Genomic DNA, 22,237 nt, shown 5'->3' with positions numbered 1-22,237 from the left:
TAGACTAATAGCCTGTCAGTGACATGCTCCAGTTGGAAAACACAGCTTCAGAAGAAAACAAACCGGGTCATCTGAGGAGAGGGAAACAGAGAGGAGAGTTTCTATGTTGTACATTTAGGCCTAGATTTGAATATTTATAACATACTCTACACATGTGGTTATAGAGGCAGTGCCAGTGCTAGACAACTGTATAGCTAGCAAGAACATGTACTGATATAATGCAGATGTTGATGGGTTTATGAGTGTGTGTTATTTCTCATTCCCTATTCCCTATGCCTCAGCTGACAATGAGTCATTCCATAGTCACGATGGTTGTGTTGTGGTAATTTAGGGAAATAAACAAGTGAATAAAGTGCGCACATCCACAGTTTAAAAAGCCAAGTGCTGGGCAGAAGCAAACATCACAATAGAATAGAATAGAGTCTGCACACTGGATAATGCTCCAATGTTATGAATGGATCTTGAAAACGTTAATTTGGTCCCTGACAGTTGATGGTGTGTTGGTTAATACACACACACCTCCTGAACTATACTATACTATAGTCTTCTGCTATAGTCTGCTGGTCTAAGAGTGCGACAGAATCACTCTTATGTCTCCCCTGAGACACAAGAGTTAGGTAGATCCCAGGTCTTCTGTCCTCTGTCTTTTCTTGTCATCTGTCATCTCACTCTCTCTGTCTCTCTGTCTCTGTCTCTGTCCGTCTCTCTCTCTCTCTCCCTCTCTGTCTCTGTCTCTGTGTGTGTCTCTCTCTCTCTCTCTCTCTCTCTCTCTCTCTCTCTCTCTCTCTCTCTCTCTCTCTCTCTCTCTCTCTCTCTCTCTCTCTCTCTCTCTCTCTCTCTCTCTCTCTCTGTTTCTCATCCTTAAATGACACTAACATGATTACGTACTGGCCCACACTACATCCCATAAACTATCACCGTGGTAACCAGAATGTGGGATGGCACAGTTAGGATCTGGAGCCTGCTTGAAAACCATCTTCATGTCCAGACAATTTGCCTTTAGGCCCAATGATAGAAAACAAAACATTAATTTAAATGTACATCATTATGTACAGTTTGTTATAAATATAGATTTGTCCTGGCTCCTTGTACATTTTTGTGCTGTTTCCTGTGATGCTGATGTGACAGTTTCAGGTTTTTCATTAATAAAGTAGAGTTTACTACGGACAGCTGTCCACTGTCCGTAGTCAGTTGAAAAGTTCAATGAAGGAAGCCTTTGATCCTAGGCCAGCAAGGTAAACAAGAAATATCCCTTACACAGCCCCTATAAGGTTCGATCCCACATTTGACGTTAGCAGCCACATTAACAGGCATCAAATCACAGCCCTCTTGAGCAAGGCAGTGAACCAGACCTGCTTCCTCAGTGGAAGGGTGCCAGTGTCATCAATAAGAACGGTTTCCTGTAGTGAAAACACTTGGCTGATAATGCGTAAATGCAAAATATATGCAAAAACATTAATCACAATATTTTTTAATTTGGATGCATAGTGCAGCTGTAATGGTTTGGCAGTTATGTCAGCAGTAGTGTACACTGCAAAATCCTAAGTCTTAATTTAACATCTGGTAGTATACAAATGGAACCAAATGGACCTAGAGTTGAATTGACACTGTGAGGATTTGTCTGTGTTTGATGTCAGACGTGTTTGCTTTTGCTGGCAATCCTTAGTTCAACATGATTGGGAGTTTCTGTTTTATTTTCCTGTCATGTGACCGACTGGCTACTTTTCCTTGCGTCTTTTGTATGACGTGTGTGTGTGTGTGTGTGTGTGTGTGTGTGTGTGTGTGCGTGTGCGTGCGTGCGTGCGTGCTGAAAAGGAGGATATCCTTGTTGCAAATCCTTATATAATTGATGACTGTGGGTAGAGTGGACAGCTATTAGAATGCAAATAGACAGAGGGATCAGATAAATAAAGTGTTTTACATTCATTGTACACAGTCTTCAACAGTTGAAAAGGTTCTTGCACAGACACACACAATATGCAACACGCACTAATAGACACGCATAGAGAAAAGCATACGGTATAATCTTATTCTTAGTCAGTGATGAATCTGATAAACGAGACGCTGAAATTCACACACATGCACGCACGCACGCACGCACGCACGCACGCACGCACGCACGCACGCACGCACGCACGCACGCACGCACGCACGCACGCACACACACACACACACACACACACACACACACACACACACACACACACACACACACACACACACACACATGCACACACACATGCACACACACAAACAAACACAGAACATGTGTCTCTCATTACACACAAATGAGTAGCAATCCTAAATCTATTCCAAGCACTCTAAGCTAAGCTCGCTCACTGAACAGGACTTCTCTTCAACTGGGCCTGGCTTCAGCTTCACTGTAATAAAAGACAGTGTGAGTCTGAGAGTGTAAACATGGACCCATATAATGGACTTTACAGTTCTTACTGTTCATTCAGTAACTGTTCTTCAGTGTTTTTGAAGGATTCAGCATGTCTTGTCCTCTGATTGTAGCTACTTTCTCCAACAGTTCATTTAGTTGCCAGCTGCTCTGTCAGATAATGGTTCATTCCTGCACCCAGCTGCCTGCCAACAGGATGAACCTATAAACCTCTCTGTGTGTGTGTGTGTGTGTGTGTGTGTGTGTGTGTGTGTGTGTGTGTGTGTGTGTGTGTGTGCGTGCGCGTGCGTGTTGCGCCTATTTGTAGTCTCTGTATGTGTATTTTATTGAATGCTTATAATTTCTACATACCATGATGCTTGACTTATCTTGGCTGTGTGATGATTCATAGTGCACCTGGGTTTATCCCAACAATGAGGAGATAAAACATAGAGGATTCATTTTTGTGAGTTGTTTTACCCCATACGCTGTTAGGAGATAACATTTGTGCACATTTGTGCATGTGGACGCACGCACACGTTCATATTTCATATTATTTCATATTCCTCTAAAATCTATCTTTATAGAATGTTTTACCCAGCATAATTGCTTTGAGTTGAAGAGGCCAGCCCAGGGGAGACAAGTGATGTTTAGTTCAGGGGTCTTCAACAGGGGGTCCGGGACCCCTAGGGGGTCCTCAGAGTTACTACAGGGGGTCCGCCAAATCTTTGTGTGATATGATTTTTTTTCCCTTAACCACTTGAACCCTAGCATCCCTTTTCTGAGGAGAACTTTAGCCAAAAAATAGCGGCGTTGTGAGCTTGTAGATCTGCTATTTTTTGGCAAAGAGTTATATATGTAGAGGGAAAAAAGAGCAGCAAAGGTTTATCTGAAACACAATTTTATACAATATAGAGGGGGTCCCTGCTTCATCTCTCTCTCAGCTCTGTCTGTCTGTCTGTCTGTCTGTCTGTCTGTCTGTCTGTCTGTGGGTCAGGGTTATTATAGTTAACTAAAACAGACAAAATAACGAAAGCTTGAATTGGACAAACATTTCTATTTAACTGAATTGAAAATCAAAAGGGAGAGAGTCAAAACAAAACAAGAATAAAAAGTAATGACATTTTCCAAACTGTAATGACCTTACATCACAGTGGGTGTGTTGTTCCTACAGGTGATGGTGGTCCCGTACGAGGGTCAGTCCTACTCAGACCTGAGGAGGCGGTGCCAGCAGACTGGGGTTCTGTTTGAGGACCCCCTGTTTCCTGCTGCTGACCGCTCGCTGTTCTACCAGGACAACCGCATCGGCCGCGTCACCTGGAAGAGACCCAAGGTGAGGAGGGTGTGTGTGTGTGTGTGTGTGTGTGTGTGTGTGTGTGTGTGTGTGTGTGTGTGTGTGTGTGTGTGTGTGTGTGTGTGTGTGTGTGTGTGTGTGTGTGTGTGTGGTTGGAGGGGATCTGCTCTCAGAAATATTAAAACCATGTACACATAGCATTTGAACCCAGCAGTGTGTGTGTGTGTGTGTGTGTGTGCGTGTACATAGTCACATTATGTACACAAATGATATGGTTGTGTATATCTTTATTTCTTTTACTCATCCCTATGGTGGAGAGAGACAGAGAGAGAGAGAGGGGGGGTTATATGAGTTATAGGGGGCCCACAGCCGCTGGTTGAGCAGCATGGCTGTGTGGGGGGGGCTCTCATGAAGGCATGAATAGAAGCAGGAATTCAAGGAATGCCCCCCTATAGTGTGTATCTCATTCAAACATTGATCTTCATGTGTGTATGCTTGTGTGCATTTGTCATGTCACAGTCTGTGTGTGTGTATGTGTCTCTGTTCATGCTTGTATATGTATGAGTGTACGTGCATGCGTGTGTGCGTGAGTGTGCGTGTGTGTGTGTGTGTGTGTGTGTGTGTGTGTGTGTGTGTGTGTGTGTGTGTGTGTGTGTGTGTGTGTGTGTGTGTGTGTGTGTGTGTGTGTGTGTGTGTGTGTGTGTGTGTGTGTGTGTGTGTGTGTGTGTGTGTGTGTGTGTGTGTGTGTGTGTGTGACAGTGTGTGTGTCCTCAACCTTTGCTCTGTGATCAAATGTTTGAACAGGCAGTGGTGATGTTTCTGTTAGGTGTGTTCCAGCACCATCATCGACCACCACCGATTCTTCTACAGCTACAGTATACTGTCTCTGTCGGGTGGAAACCTCATATCTAAAAAAAAATGAAAATTCAGTAGGCTATTCAAATAAAAAAATAGCAACATTAGCAGATCTACAAGCTCAAAAGGCGTCGCTTCGCACCGCCAATCATAGGTACTGCAGCTTAGTACGGCTGGGGCTAGACACATGAACGAGCGAAAACGGTTTCGACCAATGGGCTCGACTCACATTTCCAAACCCGGGAGAAGGGGTGAAAAGGGAGTATGCGCTGGGTGAGCAACTCCATACAAGTTAATGGGTGGGGATCTCCGTTACCTCTCTATTATTTTTTAACTCTATGGCCCGACCCACAGGTCGGGAATCGCTGGTTCCGACAAAGGTGCCTAAAGGTATAGGGGTGAATTAAGCACAGATGAGCCTGATAGGTCACTTCCTCACCTGTCCATTTCCTGAACAACCCCCACCCCACCCTGCTTGCTTCACAGTGTGACTCACCTTCAGGCACCTGGGTGTATCAGTAATTGCAGGTTATCAGTGATGTTGTGTAAGCTGATTGCCTCTATGACGTCACCTACCAATTAGCAATCATTATTCTTACTTCTATTGTCTATTGTAAGGAAAGACCCAGAGCAGTCGTTCTCAACTGGTTTGCCCTGAAACCAAGAAGTCGGCACCCAAAGTATCACATTGCTGAATATTAGTTTATTAACCATTTATGTAAGCCCTTTGTACAACAAATAGCAAAAATAGCCTACCTACAAACGCACAATGCATCACATCACAACACGTTGTGAGCTTGTACATCGGCTATATCCTATAATGGAATGCCCAAAATAGCGACGCCAGGGCTAATGTGGTTAAAGTTGCTGTTTGACTATGACCCCTGTCAGCACATCTCGTGGCCAATTTTTGATTCCTGACCCACTGTTTCCCAAGCAGTGGGTTGGGACCCATGTTTGGGTCGTGGACCAATTTTTATGGGTCGCGAGTAAATTTCCCCTTTTTTTATTCCTACAATTAAAATTAAATATATATTATTTCAAAAGATTAAAAAACTGTTTAAACTAAAGAAATTGCAACTTTTCATCATGTAAAAACAACTATTAAAAATTAAATTTCATCAATTTTTCAAAAGTATATCATAAATACATTTAAAAAATCCAATAATTCCCATAAAGAAATATATATATATTTTTTTAAGTAGTGAAAATAGCAACTCTATGCTCACAACGCGGTGCAAAGCGACGCGTTGTGAGCTTGTAGAGCTGCTATTTTCACTAGTTTGCAAGGGCGCCGATACCGTGGGTGCCCGGGGGCTAAAGCACCCACTGTGGGTAAGGAGCACCCACTGGGTGCTGGTAAAAAAAAAAAAAGATCGCCACTGAACAACCAAATTAACCGAAATAAAGTTACAAAACCCCCCCAAAAAAGTCAATTACCCGACCAAAACCCGCAAAATATTTCGCGCGTGTGCGAACGGGGCACACAGCGCGCGTGCATGTGTGCCTTGTTGGGCACCCGCTAGAGCTTATAAATATCGGCGCCCCTGCTAGTTTGGGTCCCTGGCAATCGTCAAATTTCTCTTTTTGGTCTTGAGCTTAAAAGTTTGGGAACCACTGGTTCTTAGGAAACCCTCACGTAGAGCATGTTGGAATAACAACAAAACACTTACATACAGCTATGGGTAATACCAAGCTTATTTGATTCAATAAAGAACTAATATGACTAGAAATATAAACTCTTAAGTATCTCTTTTTCATTCTGCTACTTTTTGTTCATGTGATGTTACTGGAGTGATTGCATTCCACAGAGGTCTATTACATAAGGTGAACTTTCAAGCTCGTAGCCAAACTCACAGAATGTTTACACAATGGAAGGATGTGCTTATCGTTGCCGTCGGTTGGAAACCTTGTATGTCCAAAACCGTTACATTTCAGAAAAAGAGAACCTTGCGTTTGTTCCAGTGGATCCAGTGTAGTTATTATTTAGTCACAGATTTGTGTTAATATTTTTCATTGGTTAGATGTTTATAAAAACCCCACAGACCCACATTGAACCTGGTGTCCTTATTTTGGGCGTTATTATAGGTGAAAATGTTTCAAAAATAGATGATCTATATGCTCACAACACGGTTGTGAGGCAGTACATATGTCACAGCAGGAAGGTTTACATAGTTGTGTCTAATATTGTGTACTGGGATGTGATTTCTAGCATTCTTTCTAACACTAAAACCACTTCGTTCCAAAAGGAAAGTGCTTGCTGATTTGAATGATTTAGCCTAATTCCTTCAACCTGCCTAATAAGGGTGGCTTTTAAAGCTGCATTCCGTGCTTTTAATTTTCTACCTGGGATTAGAGCCTACCACTCAACCAAGTGGCAACACCACTTGTAAAATGACATGACGGGAGCCCCCAAAATGTCAATTTACAATGGTCCCGCCCCCACACACAGTAATGCAAAAATGCCGCTCTCACTCCAAGAGGTTGATGAGCCCGCTAAAACACAGAGCGCTCTTAAAGGGGAAGACCACTCATTTTCAACATCGAACTATGTCTTTAATACACCTTACAGCTGTTGTGTGGAAATAAGAAAAAAGTCCCCCCCCCCCTCTATGTTGCCTAGAACTGGATAATTGATTGAGGTCATATGATCAGTGACATACGCAGGGTGTACTTTTGGCTGAGGGGGAGTACACCCTGCGTATGTCACTGATCACATGACCTCAATCAATTATCCTTTAGATACTAGTAGATACTAGACCACCTACATACAGATTGATTAAAAAAAACATTAAGATGTTAGGATTGTGGATTTAAACCCTTGATTTGTTAGATCTGTGCCATGAGCTGGTGGTCACCCAGACACGATTTGACTCAGCCTTCCACAGTCCAAAATGTGATTATAATTTAGTTATTTAACTGTTCAACCATTGTCGATCTAATTTTGAATGCTGTTTCTTTTGTGCAGTATAGTGGCTGCGTCCGGGAGTGTTTCCTCTGATTCAGACCACTGGTCTCTTTGAAATATGATCCTGTTGTACTGGCACCATTATGACTTTGTGATAAGCCAAAGTGTTTCATATCACATTGTTTAGGCTACTACGTCCTTACTGTTGAATTCTCTCTAGCTTAGTGGGTAGAGGGGTGTGGTAATCAGAAAGTCACCCTTTCGCCTCCTGGCCCTCCCATGTGTCGAAGTATCGCTCAGCAAGACCCTTAACCCATTGAGACCTGAAGCCGATTCTACATGTCTCCTAAATCTCAACAGTTTTCTGAAAAACATATGTTTTCTATATCAGTGGTGCTCAATCTTTTTCATGTCAAGGACCCCCAAAATTATATTTATTTGGCCGCGGACCCCCATCAAAATATTGTGTTCCAGGGACCCCCCAGAAGCAAAGATTTGAGTTAAAATCAAATTTGAGTTACTATGAGTTAAAAATATATATATTCAAAGATTTGCACACATTTTCACGATTTTTCAAAAATAGCAGATCTACAAGCTCGTAGCGCGGCACTCGGTGCCGCGCTATGAGCTTGTACATCTGCTATTTTTGAATAGCCCAAAGTGTAAAATAATGCTTTTTAGCTCAAATCTAAAAATGACACAGTTCCAGGTCTTAATGAGCACTCCGAGCACTCACCATCAGGACCATCTGAGCAGCCATGGGAATAAACAGTCCGCTACTGCTGGCTGTGTTTGTGTGCATGTCTGTGTGCGTGCAACGTGCGTGTTCACACAAAGACACAAGTGCACCGTGTTAGCTCAATAGGGAGGGGCCAAGGACGGCTATAGGAATGAATGCTGCTCCAGCCAGAGCCAAAAGAGTCAATTCACTTTCACGACAATAGACCATATTCACACGGCGGCCATATTGCTATTAAGTTAATGAAGTGCCACCCCGGTTGTCACGGCAACGGGGTGGCACTTTCAATGTAAAATTCCAAAATGGCCACCGTGTGAATATGGTCAATAGAGACATGATGAAGACGGTTTTCTGGAAAACGTGAAAACATTTCGATAGCTTTGTAATAAAACATTTCCTCTTCTGTCTAATGCGAGAAGATAGACATTTTGAGCAAATTGATGTTAATTTCAGCGACAAGCATGGAACAGATATAGACTCAATCAAACTGTGTACTGCCAGAAAGTGCAAAGATATAGAAAATAATTAATAACTAGTACATCTAGGGCGCTGTCTCCCTACTCTTCCATTGATTTAGACCCTGGTGTCAGGTAGGATACCAAGGTCCTGAAGCTCATACATTCAATATCTCCTCTGGCAAAGCAGGGATTCTGTCTTGGGAGTGCTAACCCTAGATTTATTTGTATCCCTCTAACTATCTAAGCTTACAAAGATTATCTGATACCAGTGGCTAATACTTTAGTGCAAGCCATTTACAGCTGTAGAGATAAGCCAAGACCATAATGGACCATTAGTGTAAATCATTAATGATCTATGCCGCCCAAAGATTGTGAAGGAAATGCAAGGCGCCCCAAATCGATCAGTTTGATTGATCTGTCCAGGGTGTGGACGGAACAGAGAACAGAGAACAGAGAATGTGATGATCCATTCCAAAGAACTGATCATCCCTGACAAACACACACACACACACACACACACACACACACACACACACACACACACACACACACACACACACACACACACACACACACACACACACACACACACACACACACATACACACAGAGACACAGAGAGAGAGAGAGAGAGAGAGAGATATGACAGAATGGGAGAGAGACACATGCAGGAAAACAGAGGTGTGGGTATCACAGTGGGATGGGAACAGTGGGAGAGAGATATGGAGGAAGATATCAGACTAATATTTGACTATATATTAGGAGAGACAGAGAGACAGAGAGATGCAAACTTATACAGATGCCATTAAAAACGTAATTGCTAGGACAACACACAGAGTGTGTGCGTGTGCGTGTGCGTGTGTGTGTGTGTGTGTGTGTGTGTCGTGTGAGAGAGAGAAAGAGAGGGAGAGAGGGAGAGGAAGGGAGAATGAAAACACCACTGTTGGGAAATAAGGTAAACAGATCCACCCATATGCTATTTCTCCACTCCCTGTCACCTGGTGGTTTTGTGTGCGTGCGTGCGTGCGTGCGTGCGTGCGTGCGTGCGTGCGTGTGTGTGGTGCGTGTGTGTGTGTCTTTGAAGAATTTGTACAAGAAAAATGATGTGTGCCAATCAGATAATGATGTAAACATGGATTCAATCATGACCACAGACTGCATTGACATAACCAATGTTTTATTCTGATACTGATTATTGATAGCATTACTATTGTCACTGTCTGCTTTTGATTAGAAATACTAGAATAGTACTACAGTAGTAGAGTCTTGGTGTGTCAGTGTAAGATGCATGCATGGCTGGACAATTAACCGAAAATATATCGAAACCGATATTTAAAACCAAATGACTTAATCTTGCTCATGTAGATTAATCAAATACCGGTAATTGAGAATCAGGTTTCTTTGGAGGATATTATAGTTTCTTATATTCCACCCACCAATTAATAACGTGACCTGTGGGTGTCTATTTATGTGGCTGGGGTACAAACTACACCCATCTCAAGTTTGACCTGAAGAAGAGCATTGGCTCAAAACGTCGTCAATAAATGACAATGGAGCAGATACTACTACTTGCCAACAAGTAGGGGTCCTACCCGACACACCAGGGTCTAAATGTCTCAGTGGAAGAGTAAAGAAGGACAGCACCTCCAACCACTGTAGATGTACTAGTTATATTGATTAACACACTCTACCATACATACAGATTGGTTAGAATAACATTTTATTCATTAAAATATGTTCCGGCTTGCAGCTTGCAGCTACATACGTAGTTTACAAATGGATAGATTAACACTGAGGATTTTACCTTATGTGAAGGGTGTGTGAAGGGTGTGTGTGTGTGTGTGTGTGTGTGTGTGTGTGTGTGTGTGTGTGTGTGTGTGTGTGTGTGTGTGTGTGTGTGTGTGTGTGTGTGTGTGTGTGTGTGTGTGTGTGTGTGCTTGTGTGCCTGTGTGTGAGCTGTGATCTTCCAGGGTGTGTGTGTGTGTGTGTGTGTGTGTGTGTGTGTTTTTGTGTGCCCGGGCCCGCACGTATGCGTGCATGTGTATTCGGAGATCTTGAAGGGTATGTGTGTGTGCGCTGTGATCTTCCAGCCAGGGTGCGTGTGTGCGTGCGTGTGTGTGTGTGTGTGTGTGTGTGTATATGCTGTGATCTTGAAGGGTGTGTGTGGGTGTGTGGTATTGGTTTATGCCATCTCTGTCATTTGGCTGCAGTCCTATCAGTCTGCCTCTCTGTGGCCTGTAGTTAATTCTTCTTTGAAGATTTAAAGGGCATCACTCCTCCTGGAGAATGTTTCTTTCTTCTAAATATATTTTTGAAAAATAGTTATTTACCCACCCACTGATGGTTCACCAAGCACATTCGCTCTTTTTTTCAACCAGCAACCTGCCTCATTAAATACAGGTATACACATTCACATCACCTACAACCTTCAATGTTTTCCCACTGATGGTCAGGCCTAGGCAATGGGAAAATGTCATGATGATCCTGGCCGAAACGATAGCAATTCTAAATATTGTCCCGATAATAACAAAATATGCTACCTGGAACGCATCTGTGTCACTTTAGATTTATTTGGCCTTGTAGATCTGCTATTTTTGAAAAATCGTGAAAAATTTGTTTTTATATTTTTTTCAAAAATCTGTTAGGATTTAGAAAACATTTTAAGAATCGGACTCAGGCCTTAATGGGTTAAAGCTGCCATCTGTAAGTTTCATGACCTAAGCGGGATCTGAACCAATGGGAGACCAAACTACTGATCTGCCAAGACGGATTTTTTTTGTTTGCCAGGACTCAGGAGAGATACGGTATTGCTTCAGTCAGTCAGTACTACTTGTCATCCAATAGCTGTCCTACCTGACATCAAGGTCTACATTTCTCAATGGAAGTTGGGAGACATTATTTTAACCATTAAATTAATGTTTGTTTGTTTGTTTTTTTCGTGCAGCTTTAAATCTCTTACAAATGGCACTAAAACATACTGGAACTAGTCAAAATGAAACAGAAAAACCTGAACAACGCTGTGGTGATTTTCTGTCACCAGCTAGCTAGCCTTGTGGCCTAGAGAGTGAAACGTGCCAAACTTTGGTCCTTTTCAAGACAGATGTGTAAAAAGTGCAAAAATGTCAGCATGTTCTGGTTTTGTCGTGTGAATGTGCCCACTGGCACTGAACACTCTCTCAGAAGGAACACCAGCTGCAATGGTGAGGATATTCACCGTTATCACCATAATGGAAATTCACCACAATAAAATAATCTGAAACGTTTTTTATGAGGGTATAAGATCAAATCTTACATAATCTCATCCCTAGCCAGGCCACTGGGAGCTTCCCAGCCTTCCTGGCAACTGGTTGCTGCCCAGCTGGTGTGCCGTGATACAAGCCACTGGAGTAGGGGTTCATTACTTTATCAAGGACACATCAAAAGTAGTCTGCAGCAGAGTGACAGAAAAGGAGGATGTTAACATAGCTTATGAAATTGTCTCAAATGTTCAGACTTTTTACAAGAAGTACATGCTGATTAACCCAGGGACGTCACAGGCTCTCAGAAGGTGGGGGGGGGTGGACTTTCGGTGGACTATACCCCTTACTTTACACTTTGGCTATTCAAAAATAGCAGATGTACAAGCCCGTAGCGCGGCACCGAGTGCCGCGCTATGGGCTTGTAGATCTGCTATTTTTGAAAAAGTGTGAAAAACATTTTGTAACTGTCAAATGTAAACAAATTCTGTATTTTCAAAAGTTTGCGTTTTTTGGGCAGATTTTGTTACTTTTTTTTCGTGTTTTGGTTACTTTATTTCGGTTTTAGGGTTAGGGTTAGGTTATTTAATTCATATGTTTGCCTGATTTTACCGATTTATTATCAAAACATTATTTTTTCTTTTTTCCAATAAGTGGGGGGTATGAAATCACAGATCTGTGAGAGTGAGGGTGTCGCGTCGTACGCACAGTGAATGGCCGTGACGCCCCTGGATTAACCCATTGATTTATGGACCCACGTGCCCTAGTGTGACATAGTGCATCAACCTGTGGCAAGGCTTGTGATCCAGACCTGAGCAGCATGGGACTTTCATCGTTCTTCACGCAGCATTGCTGCTCTGAAATGAGGCTGAGGGGGCAGCAGCCACGGGGACCCTTGTACATGCAGTAGCACATGAGCTGGGTGGGCACAGGGATGTTGTGGTTCATGCAGTCTATAAGGAGAACCACCCTGCCTCTCCATCACTCCGCCCAACTAATTATTCCTTCGTAGAGCCATGAAAACATATTCAGTGACTTGCCCTGTCTATCTGTCTGTCTGTCTGTCTGTCTGTCTGTCTGTCTGTCTGTCTGTCTGTCTGTTTGTTTGTCTTCCTCTCTCTCTTATTCTTCCTCCCTCCCTACTCTCTTTTTATCAGAACCCTCAACCCAAATGCTTTCTAAAAGCAGAGTTAGCTAAAAGCTGAAATCTCTGAAAGCTCTGAGAGCTGTCATTAAACTAAACTTCATTCTTTTTTTTACATTTTAGGAAAACACAAATTTTCTCCCCTCAATCTGTCCTAACCTCCGCCTCTCTCCCTTCATCCTCCAGGAGCTATGTGCCGACCCCCATCTGTTTGTGGACGGCATCAGCGCCCACGACCTGCACCAGGGCCAGCTGGGCAACTGCTGGTTCGTAGCCGCATGCTCCAGCCTGGCCTCCAGAGAGGCTCTGTGGCAGAAGGTAAGACACGAGAGAGAGAGAGAGAGAGAGATGTTTTTTAAAAACATGATTAAGGGGATGGATAAATTGTTATTTTTTTCAGTTGTCAATGTGCGACCCCACCTTCACCCTTCCGCGACCCCATTTGGGGACCCGACCCATAGGTTGAGAACCTCTGCCTCGGCGAGAGAGAGAATGTGTGTGGGAGGGAGGAGATATAAAGAGAGAATGGAGGAGAGATTGAGAGAAAGAGGGAGAGGTGGTCATTACTGGATGGTAACTGAGTATGTGCCCATATTTACCGTGTGTGTGCGTGTGCGTGTGCGTGTGCGTGTGCATGCGTGTGTACGTGTGTGAGAAAGACTTGGATTTTCAGTGTATCTTTATTCATATTTATAAGGATTTGTCAAATACTTCTATTGTTTGCTAAAGGAGATTTCTAATTCCTTTGGCAATCTTCTCCTGCTTTGCGGGATGACTCGTCAAAACCTGTGTGTGTGTGTGTGTGTGTGTGTGTGTGTGTGTGTGTGTGTGTGTGTGTGTGTGTGTGTGTGTGTGTGTGTGTGTGTGTGTGTGTGTGTGTGTGTGTGTGTGTGTGTGTGTGTGTGTGTGTGTGTGTGTGTGTGTGTGTGTGTGTGTTTTAAGGGTGTAGTCTGTAACATAATGAGTAGTCCTTCTAGCCGGTGGTGATTTGGCTTCACAAGGTCTCAGCATTGGCCCTCATTTTAACCCTTTAAGACCTTAGGCCGATTCTACGAAATGTGTTCTAAATCCTAACAGTTTCCTGAAAAACATATGTTGCTATATCAGCGGTGCTCAAACTTTTTCATGTCAAGGACCCCCAACATGATATGTATTTGGCCGCGGACCCCCATCAAAATATGTTGTTTCAGGGACCCCCAGATTGGCCAGAAGCAAAGATGTAAAGATTTTTGCTTTAAAAAATATATTTTATTTAAAAATTTGCGCAAATGTCCAAGATTTTTCAAAAATAACAGATCTACAAGCTTGCGGCGCGGCACGAAGTGACGTGCTGTGAGGTTGTATGATCTGCTATTTTTAATAGCCAAAAGTATAATATCTAAAATCTAAAATCTGAAGTGGTTAAGATCTGTGGTCTAAAATCCGGTTTTAATGGGTTAAAGATATAGATGGATAATAATCATGATCACAGGCTCTGGACACATACTGGCCATGGGTCCCTACATAGTACAGACAAGCGCATAGCGCTCGTGTGAGGCTTCGCCAAGCACAGGGCAACCCACAAAAACACAGCATGTAGTACTTTGAAATTATGCTATTCTGAGATATTGAATTACGGTACTGCCGCTTTAGGTCTATTTTGTTCTATAAATGCCATGAACAGCAGTGTATATATACATTTTTGAATGGTCAAACACGCTATGTGAAAATACCCTACCTGAACCACTGGCTTTCTCCTTCTTTCTTTGAAGAGAAGTCATTGATTGATAAGTTGTTCAACTCCCAAATGAGTCAAAAGTCAATGGCCATGAGCATGTTTAGGCATTTCTGTGACATTTCTTTATGCTTGACATTTGTGAAAAGTACAGTTTTCCCTCACAGATGCTGACAGGACGCCTTGTCAGGATGCTGACAGGACGGTATACAGTAATGTATGTCACAGAAAATTTGAGAAATCAGTCTTTTGCAGTTGTGCTGGCGGGTCAGTAAATTGTACGACAAAGTATGTAGGGCTTAAGTGTTTACGTGTGTGTAATGCCCTTCTCTTTTTTTCCACGGTTTATTATGTCCTCTGTCCTCCTCTCCTCGTGGTCTCGGAGGGAGCTCCTCTGCTCCGAGTGTTCCGTCAACTGAAGGGAAACTATCTGCTCATAGATGCACATGTGATGCAACCTCCCAGGGAGGGACGGCCTGTTGTCCTGGCGACAAGCGCCAAAAAAACAAACAGCATCGAGCTGTTGTGTGGAGGTCTTAAGATGCACAAGCTTAGTTCCAATCATTAGGATTTTGATTAAGATAACAAGCAACATTTAGAGGGGAAATTTCAGTTGGTAAATGGTTCTACTAGCCTCTGATGGTGGAAAGGACACGTTTCAGAGACTTGGCTTTGTCTTGCTCCAGGAAAGTTTGACTGGAAAGGGTGCAACTTTATGACCCAATCACTATAGCTGAAACCATGACCATGAACTGCTGGAATGCAGTTCCCGTTTCACTTGGTTTCTACTGATCAGAAAGAGAGGAATTGAAAACCCCCACAGACCCTGAGACCCTATGGTGTAAATGTAAAACAAAGGGACACATTGCTACGTGTTAAGGTCATGTCCTTTTAATCATTATTTTCTTGGCAAAATATCTGCTGGATAATTTGAAACGTAATATCAAATTGGTCTCTTGGTTCCTCCTTTTTGGTATATCAGAGCCGAGGCCTTGTGTTAAGTGACTCCCACATAACTTACTGCATTCTTGCCAAGAGATGACTATTTCAATTAAATAGATTCAAGGACTACCCCCTCAACCAATTAGTGATTTAGAAACATGTTCAAGATCCTCTCTTCTGGAAACACCCAGTCAGTGCTCGTCTAAGAGAGATAGTTACAGAATAATATATAGGATAACTTCTTTAGCCTGGTAAACCCCCCTCCCTCCGTGTCGCAAGCTTCTTCCATTTGACAGAGTCAGGTTATAACTTCTTAGCCTCTTGTTTTGACTGAAACAAACAACAACTAACAATTATTGAAAGCGAAAGAAAACGAAGAATACATGAGGTACATGGGGCACCAAAGGAAAGAGGAAAAAGTCAGTTGTATCTGAAACAATATTTGCTTTGTACTGTTTCTTCATGCCAAGGAAGTGAATGAATGTTTTGAAACCAAAACCAATGAAAATAACTGAGACAAAGACAGCAAGTCATAGAGAGAGAGGGAGGAAGGGCGGGGGGGGGGGGGGGGGGGGGGTGGAGAAGGAATGAAGATAGTGTGTGAGACTGAAACTGAAAGAGAGCGAGGGGGCATAGGGAACAGAAGTTAACAAAGTTAAACCTTCCATGTACTGTACGTCAAATAGTGAAAATAGCAGTTCTACAAGCTTGTAGATCTGCTGTTTTCATGTGGTTAAAGGGCCATACCCAGCATCAATACATGTCATTGTCAATTCACGCTCACAGCATCAGCCGTGATATATCAGCCATGATATATATATAAACATAGACATTTAAAAAATGTGCGTTTGTTTTACATACTGTATGTATTGTACAGTATGTAAAATGTCCTATGTCATGGACGTTTGGATTTCTCTGAAGCACTATTATTGACCAGACTTTTCAAATTAAAATGCGTACATCTGCGACAACAGCATAACTATGACAAAAAAATAACTTCATGGGTGCTCGGGTGGTGCATGGGTTAAAGTTCCTGCCCACCATCATGGAGACTATGGGGTTCAAATCCTCCACGGTGCCTCCAGTTTGGGTGAGGATTCCAGCGAGTACAGTCCGTGTTTGCGGGTTAGTCGGTGCACCTGTTCAGTGGAACTATTGTAAGAGAACTAGCGTGCTATACTGTGAGTCTAAGTCACAGGGCTGAATATGCTAGACCAGGGGTCTTCAACGTTTTCAGGCCAAGGACCCCCTAGCTGAGAGAGAGATGAAGCAGGGACCCCCTACTCTATATTGTATAAAATTGTGTTTCAGATAAAAACAATTTTTTTTACTTAGTCTGCTATTTTTGCCTCTACACCTATAGCCTCTTTGCCAAAAATAGCCGATCTACAAGCTCTCAACGCCTCGCAGCGCGAGGCGTTGTGAGCTTGTAGATCTGCTATTTTTGGCTAATGTTCCCCTCAGAAAAGGAATTCTAGGGTTCAAGTGGTTAATGTAAAAAAACTAAATCCTATCACACAAAGATTTGGCGATAGTAGCTCTGAGGACCCCCTAGGGGTCCCGGCCCCCCTGTTGAAGACCCCTGTGCTAGACACTGGCATGGTATATTAAATGAATGTGTCTATGTAAAAATGATATACTAGAGGTGAGTTTAGTATCAGTATTCCTCCTGTCGTAGCTGTAATGATGCTTCCCCAGGGGTTAGATAAGGCCTCTCTGAACACAACAGCTGTTTCCTCTATGAGGATTGGTCCAACTACACATGAAACAGTGGGACAACAAAAAAAAAAACACCTACAGGCAGCAGCAGCCATTGAAAAATAAACCCCCATTGTTCCACATCTACTGCATTCATTCTGTACACACACACACACACACACACACACACACACACACACACACACACACACACACCCCGCAACTACTGTACATTATATACAACATAGTTCCGCTTGAGTTGGTTGATTGGACAAGTGGCCGTCCAGGAGTGCTGATATAGAGCAGTACTGTAACATTATACTATAACACATCGCTATGACTATAATCCATCACTATTAAGCATCTCTCTCTCCCTCCCTCCCTCCCTCCCTCTCTCTCTCTCTCTCTCTCTCTCCCTCTCTGACATTCTCATAATCACTTGTGTTGAGGCCTCAGCCTGTCCTCCTCCTTTCATGACTGAGCCACAGGGCACACAGGGACACATAAGAGGTCTCAGAGCTCTCATTCAGTCAATGTGTTTCATGGGGAGAGCCACAGTATTGATGTTTAGATGGGCAGTGAAAAAGAGATGGCCTTGCCCTTTTATGTTTCAAAACACTAACCAAAACAAGCTTTGAACAAAGGGACTGACATTGCAGAACGTTACAATAATCCCAAACTGCATTTTAGTCGTGGATAGTGGCTCACTTAGCTCCTGGGTTGATAACTGACTAATCTCTCAAGAACAGATTCTGCTCTGCGCTTGAATCTGTCGGGGGGGTTCGTCATATCGCGTACGCACTGGCCTACAAGCGGGCGAGCCTTCAGATCAGGAAGCAGGCCGCGCTTTACCCAATCAAATGTAGTGGGCGGGATTTACGTGTGTTCCGATCCTTCCCCACTAGAAACAAACCGAAACTAATTTAACAATAGCGTCGTCGGAGCAGACAAAACCACGGAAAGATATTCACATTTTAACTTGCCCTTTCATCATAGAAACAAGTGGGCTTATAACCAAAACGATCCATGTTCTCTGGGAGAAGTGGTGTTAGTGTTCCGTGTAGAAATATTGTTAGTGGGAATGAAAACATCGTCGCACCACCGGAAGTGAAAGGCTGAAGGCAGACCAACACCCCGGTTTCCTTGTGCATGGATGCTACATCGACTTCCTCCCAGAGCCAACTGAGACAGTAAAAAACAGCAGAGGGCTCTGTTTTTCCTTTTGATTTGGCGATGGGTTCCCAGATTGATAACTGACAGACTGCACAGGAAAAGTGATTGTTCAGCTTTATACAAATTTTTACATTCTTTGTGAAGACCTCAGCGGTAAGACTTTACATTAAGGTCTATAATACGTTATGACTACATTTATAATGCATTATAATGCACTTATAAGGCATTATAGAACTTGTTATAAATGTTTATAATTATGCATAACAACCTGCATGTATAACAAGGTTTATGAAGTATTATAACTTATAAAAATATAATTTAAACTGCCGGTCATAATAAACTCAGTGGAACAGCACATTATAACTACCAGGTAACACTTTGGTCAGGTCTATAATGCCTTATAATCACATTTATAATGCATTATAATGCATTATACCGCAGTATAATGCACTTATAATGCTTCATAATACTCGTTATAAATGATTATAATTATGCTTAATAACTTATAACAAAGACACTTTATTACTACCTTAGTTAAGGTAGTTATCATGTGCTGTTCCAGTGAGCTTATAATATAAACGTTGTTATAAGTTGTCATACATGATTATAAGCATTTTTTAAAGTTTCCAACACGTGTTATAATGGCTTGTAAGTGCATTATAATGCATTATAGACCCGACCTTTAAGTAAAGTGTTACTGCAGCGGCTATAAATCATGAGAAGACCCCATGAGAATCACACTGTTGTTTTAGTGACTCACTTCCTGTCAGTGCACTGCACATGCAGACAATGACTGAAATGCATTGTAATGTGTAATGCTCTGCTTAACAGACTGTATATGAGGCCTCCTGGGCCATCGTGTGCCTGTGTTTGTTTGTGTGACAACACAGGTCTAATTGCTCATTAGACTGAGTACAAATGAGGCCCAGTAGGAGCTCAGTGTTCCCTCCATAGATTTGGGAGTTAAGACAGGGCATTGCACGGTACAGTACACTTCACAGAGAAGAACATCTTGTACCTGTATTTAAGCCAGGTGCTGGACATCAAGGCAAGCATCAAGGAGAAGAAGGTAAAACATCCGCAGCTCTCAAAACATATTTTATTTAATAATGGCGCAACGTTTCGACCTTATAAGTCTTCATCAGACAAATATGATATTTGTATATATAATATTGATATTTGCCTGATGAAGACCTATAAGGTCGAAACGTTATGCCATTAAATAAAACAAGTTTTGGGAGCTTTAAACCAGTGTGCGGAGGTTTTACCTCCTTCTCCACGGTACAGTACATACCAGGGGACGGTAGATTTTCAACTCAAACAGTTTTCACCACAAAAGGATAAAAAATACATTATTAACCATAACCATAACTAATCATTATACTCTCCTCTCTAAATGAAGCAACACAAAGGTAATAGCTATTTTTCACAAATAAAAGTAAAACGACGAAACAACAAATAAAAGTGCCTTTATGATTGTGTCGCATTCCTAGACAATCTGAGACTTCCGCCTACAGATACCGTCGCCCACTGCTTTGGAAACCAATAGGCTCTATGCACAGCAGCCATTTTGGGCCTCTTCTTACTTCCTTCACAGGTGTTACCAATGATACTAATGAAGGCTCTGTTCCATTCTGGTCAAACAGAGTCAGGGTGCTGATATTGTGCATGTTGGCTCACTAGAAATACTAGTGGGTCTCAAAGTGTGGTCCAGGGACCCTCATGGTTCCTTGAGAGGGTGGTAACTCTGAGAGTGTACAAATGGAACCAAATGGACCCTCCCGGGTCCATTTGGTTCCATTTGTACACTCTCAGAGTTATGGGGGTCCTTGAAATTAAAAAGTTTGAGAACCACCGTGCTACACTAAATGGAACAGAGCCTTCATTAGTGTCATTGGTAACACCTGTGAAGGAAGCAAGGAAGGGGCCCAATTTCTGTCCAATATGGCTGCTGTGCATAGAGCATTATGTCACTGCCCCAATATGAAGGACTGCCCTAAACAAATCGATTGGTTCTGCAACTGGTTCATCTTTTTTTCTCTTTCTTGCTCCATTTTTTTCCACCCAGTTTTAACTGATTCATACTTACTTGCACGCTGGTTGTTGCATGCCGTAAATAGCAGATCAACAAGCTCACAACGCGTCACATTCGTGACGGGTTGTGAGCTTGTAGATCTGCTATTTACTGAGCACGACACCGGCACGCAGCTAAGTATAGCTGAGGCTAAAGCCTGGCAGATTGTCCTCAGTCTCTTAGTTTATTTGTGAGGTCTTGCTTTATTGAGTCATGAAGCGCTCATGGTGGGAGACGGCATCATTCATCTGCTTAGTGCTTGCTATCGTAGTTCCGGTCTCCATCACTCTCTCTCTTTGTTTGTCTTCCACTGTTTCCCTCCTTTGTCTCTTTGTCAAGCATTCTGTCTGCCGCACGTTCTCTTTGTTCTTTGTTCTCTTGCGATCTGCCTCCTCTCTCTCTCTCCTTTTCTCTCTCTCTCTCTCTCTCCCTCCCTTTCCTAACCAGATTGGTAACATTGTTAAGTGAGTGACTGTGGTGTTGTTGTTTTTATGTGTGTGCGGTTCTGTCCATTGATCGTCCCACACGATATTAATAGCCTCTAACTCTAACCAACCCTGCCATCAGTGTTCATCGCCTCCCCTCATCTAGTTACTGATTACTTTGCAGATGTAGATTATTAATACAAAACACACACAATAATGATGTGTTATTAGGCCTATAGGTTAGCCAGTAGCACATAAAGTAATTAAAGTCAGCCTCACCTTTACGAGCTGAAACGTTAATGTGATGAACACATACTTTTAGATTTGGTACTTCATTTTTACTTTACTTTTACTTTGAACAAAGCACTTGACCCATTTTCAACCTCATCTTCACATATTTGGTTCTCACTAATGCTCATTATAAGTTGGTACCAATGACATCATCGATGGGGATTCCGATTAATTGAAACAACAGTCTTTCTCTTCCTTCCTCTTAGCATGCTGAACTAGAAGCCACTGTTATTGCATCAATTTAAAAAAAGGAAAATATGACCAAACCGATGCCTACCGATGACGTCATTGGTAGGAAGGTTTCTGAACTGTCCACAGGCCTCCTCTGAGACGTAGAGTGAGCAGACAGAAACTGTGTATCTTATATGAACATTAGTGAGGACCAGATACTGTATATATCGTCTCTGTCGGGTGGAAACCTCATATGTCCAAAACTGTTACTTTTCAGGATTCAAATTCAAAAGTAGCAGATCTACGGTATACAAGCTCGAAACGCGTCGCTTTGCGCCACGTTCCGAGCTTGCAGATCTGCTACTTTTGATGCTTTTGTGTGACACTATAGCATGATCAAGTAGAGCGTTAAGTAAAAACTACTTCTTCCACCACCTCCTTTCTCCTGTTCCCTCCTTTGACTCCTCTCTCCTATGCCTTAACCCCCCCCCCCCCCCCCCCCATGAGCTACCCCACCCCCCTGTCCAAAAGCACCAATAACAATCAGCAGAAAAGAGAGCACGCGGACACATGATGCTTTCAGTCGATATTTAATAGATGTTTCTCTATTGATCACTGTTTGTTTCAGGCTCACAGACATGCAAAGTGTATATTTGATACTCCTCTCTCTCTCTCTGTGCGTCTCTATGAACTCAGCCTTCACAGGTTTATTTGAGCTATCTGAAACAACTA

The 22,237-nt window shown here is 42.6% G+C and overlaps 1 protein-coding gene across 1 annotated transcript in view; it reads left to right on the top strand.

Moving 5' to 3' along the window:
* LOC311049868 (calpain-5-like) overlaps window positions 1-22,237 on the top strand; it is a 42,879-nt gene that overhangs the window by 1,745 nt on the left and 18,897 nt on the right. The window contains exons 2-3 of the mRNA XM_084063765.1: window positions 3,558-3,716; window positions 13,204-13,335. Coding sequence (XP_083919891.1) covers window positions 3,561-3,716; window positions 13,204-13,335 — 288 coding nt within the window. The 5' untranslated portion in view covers window positions 3,558-3,560. The remainder of the gene's footprint in view (window positions 1-3,557; window positions 3,717-13,203; window positions 13,336-22,237) is intronic.

Source organism: Gymnoscopelus microlampas, assembly GCF_963454915.1.
Source record: "Gymnoscopelus microlampas genome assembly, chromosome: 8".
Lineage (NCBI taxonomy): Eukaryota > Metazoa > Chordata > Actinopteri > Myctophiformes > Myctophidae > Gymnoscopelus > Gymnoscopelus microlampas.
This window is presented reverse-complemented; position numbering and strand designations above follow the sequence as displayed.